Source organism: Citrus clementina, unplaced genomic scaffold (genome assembly GCF_000493195.1).
Source record: "Citrus clementina cultivar Clemenules unplaced genomic scaffold, Citrus_clementina_v1.0 scaffold_7, whole genome shotgun sequence".
Lineage (NCBI taxonomy): Eukaryota > Viridiplantae > Streptophyta > Magnoliopsida > Sapindales > Rutaceae > Citrus > Citrus x clementina.
This window is the reverse complement of record NW_006262075.1, coordinates 20,460,380-20,474,840: the sequence shown is the minus strand read 5'-3', so window position 1 is coordinate 20,474,840 and position 14,461 is coordinate 20,460,380. Positions and strand designations below refer to the sequence as shown.

The following is a 14,461-nucleotide window of genomic DNA, read 5'->3' as shown; positions in this document are numbered from 1 at the left end:
TAGGTTTTTTTAATTCTTAAAAGTTAAAATTTAAATTTTATGGGATTTATAATTTATAGTCACTATTTTAAATTTTTAATTAAGATATAGGTTTTTTTAATTCTTAAAAATTTAAATTTAAATTTTATGGTGTTTATAATTTATAGTGACTATTTTAATAAATTTAATGGGGCTAATTAAAAAGCTAAAAGATTTCTCTTTTATTTTTAATTTTTTTTTTTTGCCAGTGGGGGCTCAAGCCCCCACTGGTCACAAGCTGCATCCGCCCCTGACTTGAACCGAACCATTTTTGGGGCATTTATGTTCAAGTTATAAGTTTTTAGGTTAATTGAGAATTTAATATGTAATCATAAGAGATTTATCTTAGAAATTAAATTTACATGAATTCCTACAAAATGAGAAATACACATTACGAGCATTACTGAGTCTTGCATGTGAGGAAATGTGAAACTTGAAAAAGTCAATTGAAAATACAATATTATTTTATAAAAATGTTATAAATTAGGTTCCTATTTATTTATTGATTAAAATACTGAATCCAATAAAAATCTTACCACAATAGTGCTGTAAAGCTAAATCTCACTAGAGGCAATTTGGTCCGTTTCATTTGAAGGCTTTGATTGACGTCCACTTAAAATTCTTTATAAATTATTAACCTTACACGAAATCGTTTCTCTGCAAGTGACAATAATGGCTTACGATTCATACGCTAACGTTGTTTCGTCACTCTTTCTCTTCTCATGTGTCATCTCTCTGTCGTTAGCACAAAATGCCGACATCAAATTGCCACTCAGAGCTGTGAATCTTGGAAACTGGCTTGTCACTGAAGGATGGATGAAACCTTCTCGCTTTGATGATATTCCCAACAAGGATCTTCTGGTAATTTCACACCAATTATTCACACTGCCTTCATTTTGTTCACAGCTTCTTTAATCCATGTACCAGTACTGCTGCGCGAACAGTTGACAATGTACTAAATACTGCTTGCTTTTGATTTATGGCAGGATGGAACTCAAGTTCAGTTCATGTCAACAAAGTTTCAGAAGTATATTGCCGCTGAAAGTGGAGGTGGCACCATTGTTGTAGCCAACAGAACCTCAGCTTCTGGCTGGGAAACTTTCAGGGTTAGTGCTTCTGCTTAATTTATGAAATTGTGCACAATTGTTGTGCTTCTGCTTAATTGTGAAAGCATTATGGCTAAAGTGTTACTTGTTGACAATAATTTCTTTGATTTTGATTACTGATCAGTTGTGGAGGGTCAATGAGACATTTTACAATTTCAGAGTGAACAATAAGCAGTTTATTGGACTGGAGAATCAAGGCCAAGGAAATGGTCTAGTAGCAGTTTCGAATACAGCTGGTTACTCCGAGACATTTCAGATTGTGAGGAAAGATGGCGATTCTAGTCGAGTTCGACTCAGCGCGTCAAATGGGATGTTTATCCAGGTACTTGACTTGTATGTACATGAATCTTAAGTGTTTGAAAAACAGATGCTTGATTTATTAGTTTTTGCAATGTGATTAGGCCATTTCAGAGACAAGATTGACGGCTGATTATGGGAGTTCAAGTTGGGATGATAGTGATCCATCTGTGTTTAAACTGAATATTGTGAGTACTTTACGAGGTGAATACCAAATCACAAATGGCTTTGGCCCTGATAAAGCTCCTCAAGTTTTGCAGGTACGAATTCAATTTGAAATATAAAAATGATAATTATTATTGTTGAGTGAATGTAATTGATTCTGTGGATAAATTCTTTGTAGGATCATTGGGACAGTTACATCACTGATGAAGATTTCAAATTCCTGTCATCAAATGGTATCAATGCTGTGAGAATTCCAGTTGGGTGGTGGATTGCAAACGATCCAGCGCCGCCAAAGCCTTTTGTAGGGGGCTCATCAAAAGTCTTAGACAATGCTTTCGATTGGGCAGAGTGAGTAGTATTGAATCATGCTTATGAATTATCATGCAGGCAAATGTTTTTCTAATGGATGTTTATTTTCTCTGCATGCAAATGAAGAAAATATGGGGTGAAGGTTATTGTTGATTTGCATGCGGTCCCAGGTTCGCAGAACGGCAATGAACACAGCGCGACAAGAGATGGATTCCAGGAATGGGGAGATTCTAACATAGCAGATACTGTTGCTGTAATTGACTTTCTGGCTGCAAGGTTCATTTAAAACACTAATTTTCTTAACTTATAGTCAAAATTAAGTGTCGTTTTAAGAACATATTAAAGCTTTACTGTGCATATTGTCACTCTGAGCAGATATTGTAATAGGCCAAGCCTTGCTGCCATTGAGTTGATTAATGAGCCGCTTGCTCCTGGGGTCGCTTTGGACACTTTGAAAAGTTATTACAAGGCAGGTTATGATGCTGTGAGGAAATACACTTCAACTGCTTACGTGATCATGTCCAATCGTCTGGGACCTGCTGATCATAAGGAGCTACTCTCATTTGCAAGTGGCCTTAGTCGCGTAGTCATTGATGTGCATTACTACAATCTGTTCAGCAACAATTTCAATGGCTTGAATGTGCAACAGAACATTGATTATGTCAACAACCAACGAGCTTCTGATCTTGGCGCCGTCACTACTTCTAATGGCCCTCTAACTTTTGTTGGTAAGTCAGTTACATCTGCACTTATATGCAAAAGATGCACTCAAATCAGAATCAGGAAACGAAACTTGTGGCTTAATTTTGTAGGGGAATGGACATGTGAATGGAATGTAAAGGACGCATCAAAGCAGGACTACCAGAGATTTGCAAATGCTCAACTTGACGTGTATGGGCGAGCAACATTTGGATGGGCATATTGGGCTCATAAATGTGAGGCGAACCACTGGAGTCTCAAATGGATGATCGAAAATGGCTACATAAAGCTCGTTTAGGGTCTAATCATGATCACCAGTTTCTGTTTTAATTATAAATAACAGTGGGTTTAAGGTATCATGAGATACGCAAAGTGTAAAAGCTAAAAGCTGTGTCTTAAATTTTAACAATCCAGATATGTTTAACTTAATTTTTGACTTCCCAAGGCCATGATTTGATATTATTTGTGACAAGTTAGCCACGTAACTCATAGGAATCTGTTACTTCTGGGATCATTGGAACACTTACATCACCGATCAAAACTTCAAGCTCATGTCGTCAAATAATCTCATTGCAGAGCATTGTCTAAGCCTTTTATTGGGGGATCCTTGCAAGCCTTAGACAATGCTTTCACTTTGGTACAGTAAGTACTTAGTGAACTACTTGTTTTAAGGATTTTAAAAAAAAAAAAAATAGTTTGTTCGTCATCTCTGAAGTGTTAAGAGCAAGAAGCAGCTTTAATGAGTTAATTAAAAAGACTGAAAAATTAAAGCTAAGCAACAAGAACAACGCTGACGATGCAGATAATGATTTTTTTTTTTTAATATTCCCAGCATAATAAGTGTTTACTGTTACAATCCTTTTTTTAAAATTAATAAAATATAAACCTTGATGTAACCGACACAACTAGAATCTAATTACTAAAGAAAAAAAAGATTCTCGTACAACACACCATATGCTTTTCCAAGAAGAAAGTGAAAAATGACAACTGTGACTTAATATGATATTAATTCCAAGTCTCAAATTAATTAATTGAATATGGAGGCTATGCACACAACATGACAAGATCTAAGAATTTTATTCTATGGACTTTCCTCTACAAGTGTCAAATTTTCGGGTGCTATAATTTTATTCACGTGCATAACTTTCCTAAAGATCATAACATTACGAGCATGCATTAAGTTTATATTCACACACTAAACTACGTTGCCTAAATTTAATAGCTTACAAGTAGCAATTGCCAATTAGATAGACCTTTAAGGAAAAAAAAAAATTGATGTGACATTTGAACAAGAACAAAACTATTTCAACCCTTTGAAAAAATTTCCTGTAAACTCGGTCCATTTCTGTCTTGTGAAGTCATTCTTGAATGCGAAACCCTGTTAGTTCGGTGGCTATGTCATCTATATATAGAAAGAAACACACGTTTTCATTTTCCAAGACGGGAAACTAAAGATGAATTTCTATTTTTCGATGCCGATTCTCTTCTCATTTTACCTCTCATGGGTTCTTTTTTGTTCACTTGCATCTCCCAACTCTGTTAATTTGCCACTTAAAGCTCCTAGCTTAGGTAATTGGCTTGTGACAGAAGGATGGATGGAGCCTAATATGTTTTATGGAATTAAAAACAATGATCTTTTGGTACGATAAGCTTCATTGATGTTCGAGTTTATTTTGCTTTTCAATTTGTTACAAGTTTTTCAAAGTTATTAACTGGATTTGATTTTTGTTGGCAGGATGGAACTCAAGGGCAGTTAATATCAACAAAGCTGAAAAAGTATCTCACTGCAGAAAATGGAAGTGAGACAATCTTGATGGCCAATCATAATTCCAGTTCAGCCTCTAGCTGGCAAACTTTCAGGGTTGGTCCGATAAGCCAAAAATAGTTTTCGTAATCACACACCATTTGGTGAATGTTGCTAGAACAGACCATAATATTTGCAATAGGCATAATGCATAATCATTTGCTACTGCTTGTTCATATCTTACTAATATTACTTTGATTTCTATCACACAGTTGTGGAGGATCAATGAGACATTTTATAATTTCAGATTGAGTAATAAGCAATTTATTGGATTAGAAAATCAAGGAAACAAGCTAGTAGCAGTTTCAGCAACAGAAAAATTTCCAGAGCCATTTCAGATTACTAGGAAAAATGGTGAGCCGCATCGAGTTCGTTTCAGAGCATCAAATGGGTATTTTCTTCAGGTACACTTAACAACTATAAACACAACTTGAAGATCAAATTCTGGTAAATTATATCATTAATTTGTTCTTGCATTATACTTAGGCAAAATCAGAAATGCAAGTTACTGCAGATTATAAAGGCCCAAGTACTTGGGAAGAAAATGATCCATCTGTTTTTAATATGACAATTGTTAGTACAATGCATGGTGAGTACCAAATCACAAATGGCTATGGCCCGGATAAAGCTGCTAAATTCATGCGGGTAAGAGTTGATCAATTCTTTGTATTACTGCTAGCAACTTATCAGGAAAATAATTCATATGATCTATACATTCTTTCCAGGATCATTGGAAAAGTTACATCACTGAGGAGGATTTCAAATTCATGTCACAGAATGGTCTCAATGCTGTGAGAATTCCAGTTGGGTGGTGGATAGCCTATGATCCAAAGCCTCCAAAACCTTTTGTCGGGGGCTCTTTACAAGCCTTGGACAATGCTTTCAGATGGGCTCAGTGAGTATTTATTAAATCAACTTTGCTTATGAATAAATATGAGTAAATTCTTCATTTTTGAAATGTTAATGTTAATTATTTCTTTGCATATCAATGAAGGAAATATGGGATGAAGGTGATTGTGGATTTGCATGCGCTCAGAGTCTCACAAAATGGCTCTCCTCACAGCGGATCTAGAGATGGATTTCAGGAATGGAGTGATTCTGACATCCAGGAAACAGTAGCTATCATAGACTTCCTTGCATCAAGGTTATTATTATTTTCCTTAAACTTTCAGGTCTACGTTTTACCAAATACGGATTGGAGCGACACAATTTCTTAGCATCCTTTACAAATTCTCCTCAAATTGTAACATACAAACATATATAAAATTTGTAAGAATTTTAACTAACTGTTCCAGTTAATTAGGCACTTGAAATTTCATAACTGCATACATCTGCACTTTATAAAATACAAATTAGAGCAATAAATAGTTTCTTTGGTACGTTCTGTACTGCATTGTTGTTTCATTGCCGTAAAACAATAATGTATTGCTCAAGTTTCCATTTTGCAAAATTCTGGACATCCATGCAAAAGAGGAAATCTGTAGTGTTTTGTATATATTTCCTTAACATGCTTAAAAAACATCTCCCAAAATTTATTAGAATTGAATGCAATACCAATCACATTCTTATTCCATGCAGGTACGCTGATCACCCAAGTCTAGTGGCAATTGAGTTGATGAATGAGCCTAAGGCGCCTGATCTTAAATTAGACAGTCTGAAAAGATATTACAAGGCGGGTTATGATACTGTGAGGAAATACAGCTCAAGTGCTTATGTGATTCTTTCCAATCGATTGGGAGGAGAATGGAGTGAACTGCTCTCATTTGCAAGCAACCTTAGCCGCGTAGTGATTGATGTGCATTTTTACAACCTCTTCTGGGATAATTTTAACAAGATGTCTGTGCAACAGAACATTGATTACATCTATAGACAAAGATCTTCTGATCTCAGGAATGTCACAACACCTGATGGGCCTCTAAGTTTTGTTGGTAAGTGAGCTTCATTTATGTTACATCTCACGCTGCAGAGCGGGCTAGAAAAGAGAACCGTGACAAGCTGTTTGACCAAAGTTTGTTTGCGTATCATATCGAAATAAAGGGTCTCTAATTAAGCTAGTGGGCATGTTTTTGCAGGGGAATGGTGTTGTGAATGGGAAGCAGAAGGAGCATCAAAGAGAGACTACCAAAGATTTGCAGAGGCTCAACTAGATGTTTATGGGCGCGCCACGTTTGGATGGGCATATTGGGCTTATAAATGTCATTTAAATCACTGGAGCCTAAGGTGGATGATTGAAAACAATTATATAAAGCTCTAGAGTCCCCATATGCACACAGTGAATTGTTAACACACTGAATGTTATTGGAAATTTTGAAAATAAAAGATATATATAAAATCTTACATAAGAATTTCACCGGGCATTTGGTCTAGTGGTATGATTCTCGCTTTGGGTGCGAGAGGTCCCGAGTTCGATTCTCGGAATGCCCCCTTCATTCACCTCCAATTTTACAAATCCGTTTTTCCGCGTCAAACTGAACTGAATCCTGCAATGCAATCGGAAAAAAAGGTACTTTTCTCAATTGGCTCAATGCACTTGCGCACTTGCTGCTTCAACTTCTGCTTCAGAAAGAAAATAATAATTAAAAAAACAAAAAAAAAGTGGCAATTGCTGCCACCAACTCGCTTTCATCTCACACTCTTCAGTCGCGGAGTCACCCCAAAAAGCTCTCACGCTCTCTTCCTCCACTCTCTCTTCATTACACTGGCAAACGCTGGTCACTCATATTTTTAGTTCTCTGAATGAACCAAATGATACTGACAAAATCACCGCGATTGAAACCAGTAAGCACATTTTCTCCGAACCCATTTTTGCTTTTGTTTCAGATACAGAAAAATAGTTTGTTTTTTAAAACACTTGGCAACACTAAAACCCTTTTGTTATTTCATTTGTTTCTTGTGCAGGGTTCCCAGCATATCCTACAGTTATGGATGTTAATCAAATACGTGGAATCTTGCCCTCCAGGTGATTCAGTTGTTATAATGTTCACTTTGGCCCCCCTTTTTTATTCCCTTTTTTAAAAAAAATGGGTTTTTAATTGGCGTAGGTTTCCATTTCTGTTAGTTGACAGAGAACAATGCAGGGGTGTCAGCTGTGGCTATAAAGAATGTGACTATAAATGATTTTTTTTTTTCCTCGGCATTTTCCTGAGAGGCCTATTGTGCCTGGTGTGCTTATGATTGAGGTAATTATGTGCTTGATTTCCTCCATTTTTGTCATGCTTTCTTTTGCCATTTAACTAATTTAATTTTATCATTGAACAGTAGGAGAAAAATTGTGGATGATGAAAATTTCAAGTTTTTGATGTTGTATGTGTCTCTTGGTTAATCTCCCAATTGTGCCGGTTTAGTTGATTATATACATGATTTTTTTAATTTAGGATAAGATTGTAAATGGATGGATGAAATGGAAGTACTTTGGAGTGTTTTGTCACTCGGAGATGCCCATCAAGAAAGGGGGAAATTTGATCAGAGTAGCCATGGCTTATGTTTGAGGCAAAACTTTTGGCATTCAGGAAAGGACTTGTTTATGAAGGTTTCTTAAGAAAGATGGAATAAGGAAAACTTTTTTTCTGTTGTTTATCAATAATGTTAAGAGTTAGAAGCAAGAGGGAGGATGGGATCAAAAATCTTAAAAGAGTTTGGTGATGATTACTACAGACCATCGACCGGCATTGAGGATTCTAGTTGAAGGCGTTAGGAGAGTGAGAGAGATTTGTGAAGGTCTTAGGTTGATGGCTCATAGGAGCCAGATGTTCTATAATTCAATTAAAATATTGGCTTAGTTGACCAGTATGGAAAGTAGCAAAAACAAAAACAGGATTTATCAAGCTGTACTAAAGTAGTTGGATCATGAAACTGCAGTCTGAGTCGATTTTCCAGAAGTGAGAGTGGAAAGGCTCTAGAATTTCTATACATGTAAAAGAGATTTTACCATTTTTGGTAGAATTTCAAGCGAGCGGCGGCAACCCCCACAACCTCCCCGCCCAAAAACTTCTTGTGGCATTTCCTTCTCTAGTAGAAAAGCCTCAAGAAGCCTCCCTATTTATAATCTTCACACAATTGGTGAAATCTAGTTTTAGGTTAGTAGAGCTTTTGGATTTGTACACAATTTTCAACCAGTTCATCCTTTTGCATCCTATAAATAGAATGGATTCACTGAATTAGAAAGGTAAGAAGAAGCCAGAAAAGTGTTCTTGGTTGTGTCTGCTTGCCTGCTCCCAGCCTCGCTCCTGAACAGCCCTCAATCTGCCTGCATACTTCTGTGTGTCTCTGTGTGTGCACTATTGAAACTCATAATGCGAAAGGCAATTGAGGGCTGCGGAGTTCTTACACTGGATGATTTTCAGGATGACTTCAAACTTCTTGAGCTGATATTTTTCTGATTGCTATGGTTTGGGTTTTAGTGATCGAAGTAATTGAGCCATTCCTAAAATATCTAAATTAGCAAGATAATTGAGAAATTTTGCCTGTTCTTAAGTTGGCAAATAAAACACAAAATAGAAAAGGCATTTAGTAAGTGTCTCCGATTTTGGAGAGGTCCTTCTCCATGATTCTGCAGAAATTTGCATTTAAAAAAAAAAAACGAACACAATCTTAATGAAGGGTATGATTTTTACTCAAGACCTCTTCACAGTCTATAAACTTGTATTCACTAACGCTGAAAGCCGATAACCTTCCGATCGAGGGATATGTTCATCAGAATCACCAGGGGATGTGTTTCTATTTAGGTTTTATATCCCCTTTCACCCATATTCAGTTCACTTGAAATTCTACAGACAGACAGTTTTTAATACAAATTGTAGTAGTACATTGTTCAGGCTATTCAGTGTATGCAAATCCATTTTTTGCTGAACCCTATCATGGGTGGATGTAGGATCAACTTCTGTCAAATTAGCTTGATAAGAAACATGTTGAAGTATGTCACTCTGGGTGTGGTTGGTAGGTTCTGTCAGTAAGGGAAAAGGAAGAGATTTGATACATATTAGTTGGATACTCCTAGTGTTCAATCCCTTGTCCTACATTAATCTAGATACAAACAAAAAATGCAAAACCACTGACATGTTAGTGAATGCCAGTCCAGTGTGTCCTACCTCCCTAATCCATTTATGATGGAAAGAGAGGGATTATCAACTCCAGATTCATTGTGCTGATTTTATTTATATTTCATTTCAAGTGTTTTGTAATTTTCTTTCAAGATATCTTCTAATTGATCCAAAATCAGACTAGAATGGTTTCAATTGAATTTTTCATATGATCCTTTTACTACTGTATGATCCTATTAGGTACTTCATTAGCTACCTCCTTCATTAAACTGTTTTATGCGGAAAAGTTGTCTAGATCCTTTGGTTTCTTTTTGTTGACATTTAGAATTTTTCTTTTATACCACCTGCAAGCTATTCAATGTTGTTTGAGATTGAGCTTGCTTCAGAATGATGCCTGGTTCTGGAAGCTTCTTCCGACCATCAATTCCAAGTACTTTTCTGGCTAGCAGCGTATTAAGTAATTCATTTCACCTTTTAACCTTAATCATCACATGTAGAAATTGAGTATGCATTGAAAGGCATGCGCATAATGGCCATGTAATTCATGCGTCAGCATTGTAGCAAAAGTTGGATGCTAATGTTGCCTTGTGTTTTGCCCTTGAATGCCTTTTCTTGTGAGTCTTTCTCTCATTACTAACCGTAAAAAGTAGGCAAAACTGCCTTGATTAGAGTACAAGTATGCCACTAAAAACTGGTTTTCAAAAATACCTGCTATACAATCTCCAGAATTTAATTGCTACTTTTAAGTTCTATGTGCACTTCTGACTCTTCTGTGCTTACGCTAAATATACTAATTTATGTTCTGGTAATTACTAACCAATATGGTTGCTTGATTTAGGCAATGGCCCAGGTAGGAGGCATGCTTATGCTGCAACCAGAAGTAGGAGGCTCCCATGACAACTTCTTCTTTGATGGAATTGAGAAAGTGAAGCAAAGTGAGGTTTTGGAAGCTGTGATTGCAGGAGATACTCTGGTTATGAGGATGACACTAGTTAAGCTGCAAAAGCGGTTTGTAATAGCAAAAATGGAAGGAAAGGCATATGTTGGAGATGATTTAGTATGCGAGGGTGAGTTCCTGGTGGCTACTGGCACTGACTAATAGGCTTAGATTTGCTCTCTCATCTTTCTAATAAGCTGTACCTTATGTGATTTCTTGCTTGAGCATTTTTGTGTACCCATTGTTTGTAACTGAGATGTCTCATTGTTTACCTGAGTTGTACAAAATTTTGATGCTGTGGTCGGGTCTTGCTATGTTGTGTTTTTTGCGAGATGTATGATACTGAAAAAGAAGATAGGATAAACTGCTTGTTTGACTCAATTGCAAGAGCTATGCAATGCATGTTCATTGGGGGGGTGTTGTTGGGAAGGGGGAAGGAACCACTGAGGTTGCAAAAGGCTTCAACTGGGTTGATATTGTTTGCTTGGGACTTCAAACATTTGTCATTCATCCTCATAGATAAAATGCATCCGTAGGGAATTCTAGACATACAGAAAGTAGGACGTGACAGGATAATATTACCAAATCTACAATTTGATTAAGCAGACAAATGCTAACTTATGATACACTTTTGAAGCTGCAAGCCATTGTTTTTCATGATTAGCTTGGCATAAAGGGTCACCGGAAACTACCTTACGAAACCATGATTCATCGAAGTTAAGGGAACATAAAACTCAAAATCATTTACACCTTGATAATTGATTGTGACCGCCAAGTTATTCTATTTTGCCAAGTAATTTAGTGCCATTACCGACACTCGTGCATTTTCAAATTTCATTGATCCCTTTTATTGGGCACTTTTATCATGGTCCTTTTCCCTGAATGAAATTACATTTCAATACAGCAAGCAAGATGAAGAAGTAATTGAAAGCTATAATTGGTGTCGAGAATTCCTTTTCGGGCTCCCAATGATGTGCTTGATGAGTGCACAAATTAAAAACCTTTCTTTGGCAGCTATCATTGCCCCATTTTTTTTGTCTATCTCTTTTCCCATTGGTAGGAAACATCAATTATTACAACTCAAATATTAATGGATTCTCTTGCTCTTGCTCTACAGCCATACACTTTGTTTGCATATGCTGGCTTGTGCCCATCCTTGTACAGAGTAAAGACATTAATGCACATTATTTGGCCACTACTGCTCATTTTTCCTTGCAGACACTTTAAAACCATCATCTTGAAGAGCTTTCTTGTTTGTCCGTGCCTACCATATCTTTCTTGAATCTCTCCATCTGTATCTTAAATTTTATCTTACGATTTGTTGTATGCTATTACTGTCATAATTTTTCCTTACATTTTTTGTAACAAAGCAAAAATTTACAAGCATTTCGAAAAGAAAAATTTAACATGTAACAAAAAATTTTGTGACTGATAACAAACAACTAGTGACTAACATGTAATCTCCATAAAACGCAGTGGATTTTTAGTTCGGGAAGACACTGTGGAGCTAGAATTGAAAAATTAGAAGGCAAAAGTCACAAGGATAAATTTTTAGAGGCAAAAGTTTAGAAAAGAACATGTAATTTTATGAAATAAACTATTAATCTATTAAAGTTATAGGGCTCATATTACAGAAGAAATTTGCTTTGTTGGTCAAAAAATTAATTATTATCATTTTTTAATCACTCTCCTCATGTCACATCAGTATGTACACAATGATTTGATACAATTAATGTAACATATACACTCAACAACAACCACACAAATAATGGGCCCACACAATTTGTGTAGTTGTTGTTGAGTGTGTATGTTACGTTTAGTTGTAACATAGCATTTACCTTTGAACAATATATTTTGTGGCCCTACAATTATTGTATTATTAAATATAATATATAATGTTGGGTAGCATTTCTGGTTAAAGAGAAAATTATAGGATGGGCGCACCCAATAGTGGCTGAACCTTAGACAAGTTAGCCTATTGTTAGGCCCCACCATAAATTAAGGCCCCATTTTAGGATTTGTTAACTTTTTTTACATAAATATTTATGTTTTAAAAACAAAATTTTCAGGAATAAGTTATATTTTCTTTCTTACTATAAGCCGAACAAAATTCTTTGTAAATATATGTTAAAGGCCCATCAATATTCTAAAGGTAATACTTATTTATTTCCTAATTTATAACTTGAAAGTTAATTTTCTTTATGGTAATAACTCCTTCTAAAGACATCTCCTCTACGGAATTTATTATTTTTTCAAACTATAACTAAAATAAAATCTTATCAAATTTCAATTAAGTGTTAATCACTTTTGTGTTTTTAATAATTTTCAGTCACGCTTGAATTTATAATAGTGTACGATTGATATTTATTTACATATATATTCTTATCTAATAACTATCAATCACAGTTTTCTAAAAAATAATAATTAGAACATTGTCTAAGAGCCTGCCCATAAGTTATAGCTTATAGACAATGTCACACCTAAAGCATAATAAATTTTAATTAAAAAAATTATTTAAATTTTTTGCCTGAGGCTCAATATTGTCTTGAATTGACCTTGGGCGTGCCACGTGATTTATATGTATCCTTATTCAATAATATTTTGACATACGTACATTCTTTTTGGAAAGAAAGAAAAAAATCATAAAAGAGATTGAAAAGTAAATTAAAATATGTCTTATGCATTTGTTGGGTGCTCCCATTTCAGGACCATCCCATATAAAACATTCTCTTCAAATATTCTTCATTAGGGTACGATTTTTTCATTAAGATATGGTCACAACAGGTACCACATTTTTTACAATTTTTAGTGTAAAATTTATTGCACGTTGCTTAAAGTGTTGTAGTTCTGATGGTATCCTTGTAAAACATACCAAAAGCTTATGGTACTTGTTGGTTTGATTATGAATATCGAATTAATAAGAGATATTAAATTTAAAAAATCTTACCCACGCCGAAACTGGATAGAGACTTAGAGAGTGTATTCTACATATTAAGTTTCACTACAGGTGATTTACCAAAAACTTTTTGAGTTTTGATTATATGAATGGATATTAAAATTTCTAAATGCACCCCACTTGTTTCTAAAGTTCAAACACCATAATATATTGCTAAATCAAAAAGTCTAATATCATATCCAATGACATTTATATATAAGTAAAAAGTTTAAGCTTATAACTAAGATTCCGACGATTAAAGTTATGGTAATTTAAAACTAATCTATACCTCTCATTACATTTTAGATATTATGAATTGATGTATTGAATTCAATTTCTAAGGCGGAACTACGATTGAGAAGGATGTTGATAAAGATAATTAACCGACTTAATAACAAGATTAGTGATGGGTGATGACAATGAAGTTGCAAAAGTTAAATCATATAAAAATCATAGAGAAAAAAAAAAGTTATCGAAGACAAGTAATTACTTTATATTATAATAAAGAAGAAAGGTGAAAAATGACGTGCCAGAAGTTACCACTTGGAAATTATGAACTTTGTGCGTGATGGCGGTGGGACATATAAGCTGGTGACAACGCATAGCTTGATTGGTTGTTTAGGTTACTAATTGTTGCTTCTTTGATGTTGATTTTTGCTTTTTAATACATTTGGCTCTTTATCAGAAAGAAACCATGGGTCTTGGACCCATTGGGGCCCCAATAATTGATATAAAGTCCATGCACCAAATAATTGATGAATGAAATTAAAAATAAACTTGAAGAAAGTATTATTCTCTGTTAGGTCCAAGAATTTTACTAAAAGTATAACAAGATCCTCGAATGGTATGTTTATATTATATAGAGATATATCCTCAATCCTCGACAAAATGATCATAATGTTCATCTAATGTGATTGATATCATTAATACTTATGTTTATAATTATTCTGGTTTTGTTTAAATTTGAAAGCGCAATAACAGTGGGAAGTGCAACTATGCATTCGCCCTTTCTCAATTTCAAATGCACATACTTAAAACATATAAGCATAATAATTATTTTAAGAGTAATGTCAGGCATCCTAACATTTCAGTCCCAATGAATTTAGCATCAATTCAGTAGATGATAGTTAAGTAATTTTATAAATTATAAAA

General features: G+C 34.9%; 2 protein-coding genes, 1 non-coding gene and 1 pseudogene across 3 annotated transcripts; all 4 read left to right on the top strand.

The window, feature by feature from the left end:
• The first annotated feature begins 562 nt into the window (after positions 1 to 562).
• Positions 563 to 3,030, top strand: LOC18037571 (glucan 1,3-beta-glucosidase A). The gene is made up of 8 exons (XM_006428092.2): positions 563 to 879; positions 1,005 to 1,124; positions 1,249 to 1,446; positions 1,526 to 1,681; positions 1,765 to 1,934; positions 2,022 to 2,171; positions 2,271 to 2,623; positions 2,708 to 3,030. Exons 1-8 carry the CDS (start codon positions 691 to 693, stop codon positions 2,890 to 2,892), a joined length of 1,521 nt encoding a protein of 506 aa, XP_006428155.1. The 5' UTR covers positions 563 to 690; the 3' UTR covers positions 2,893 to 3,030.
• Positions 3,031 to 3,898: 868 nt separating this feature from the next.
• Positions 3,899 to 6,684, top strand: LOC18036114 (probable glucan 1,3-beta-glucosidase A). The gene is made up of 8 exons (XM_006428091.2): positions 3,899 to 4,234; positions 4,330 to 4,455; positions 4,611 to 4,802; positions 4,885 to 5,043; positions 5,124 to 5,293; positions 5,393 to 5,542; positions 5,977 to 6,326; positions 6,471 to 6,684. Exons 1-8 carry the CDS (start codon positions 4,049 to 4,051, stop codon positions 6,650 to 6,652), a joined length of 1,515 nt encoding a protein of 504 aa, XP_006428154.2. The 5' UTR covers positions 3,899 to 4,048; the 3' UTR covers positions 6,653 to 6,684.
• Positions 6,685 to 6,750: 66 nt separating this feature from the next.
• TRNAP-UGG lies at positions 6,751 to 6,822 on the top strand. Its single transcript has one exon. It is a non-coding gene; the product is annotated as a tRNA-Pro (tRNA).
• Positions 6,823 to 6,974: 152 nt separating this feature from the next.
• LOC18036381 lies at positions 6,975 to 10,628 on the top strand (annotated as a pseudogene).
• Positions 10,629 to 14,461: the final 3,833 nt, after the last annotated feature.

What these genes read in the sequence shown, in the direction of transcription:
- LOC18037571 (XM_006428092.2), top strand. Translation starts at nt 691, where the DNA reads ATGGCTTACGATTCATACGCTAACGTTGTTTCGTCACTCTTTCTCTTC. An exon ending in CTGGCTGGGAAACTTTCAGG is followed by an intron (nt 1,125 to 1,248) that starts GTTAGTGCTTCT and finishes ATTACTGATCAG; the next exon opens with TTGTGGAGGGTCAATGAGAC. An exon ending in TGGCCCTCTAACTTTTGTTG is followed by an intron (nt 2,624 to 2,707) that starts GTAAGTCAGTTA and finishes TTAATTTTGTAG; the next exon opens with GGGAATGGACATGTGAATGG.
- LOC18036114 (XM_006428091.2), top strand. Translation starts at nt 4,049, where the DNA reads ATGAATTTCTATTTTTCGATGCCGATTCTCTTCTCATTTTACCTCTCA. An exon ending in AAGCTGCTAAATTCATGCGG is followed by an intron (nt 5,044 to 5,123) that starts GTAAGAGTTGAT and finishes CATTCTTTCCAG; the next exon opens with GATCATTGGAAAAGTTACAT. An exon ending in AATGCTTTCAGATGGGCTCA is followed by an intron (nt 5,294 to 5,392) that starts GTGAGTATTTAT and finishes ATATCAATGAAG; the next exon opens with GAAATATGGGATGAAGGTGA.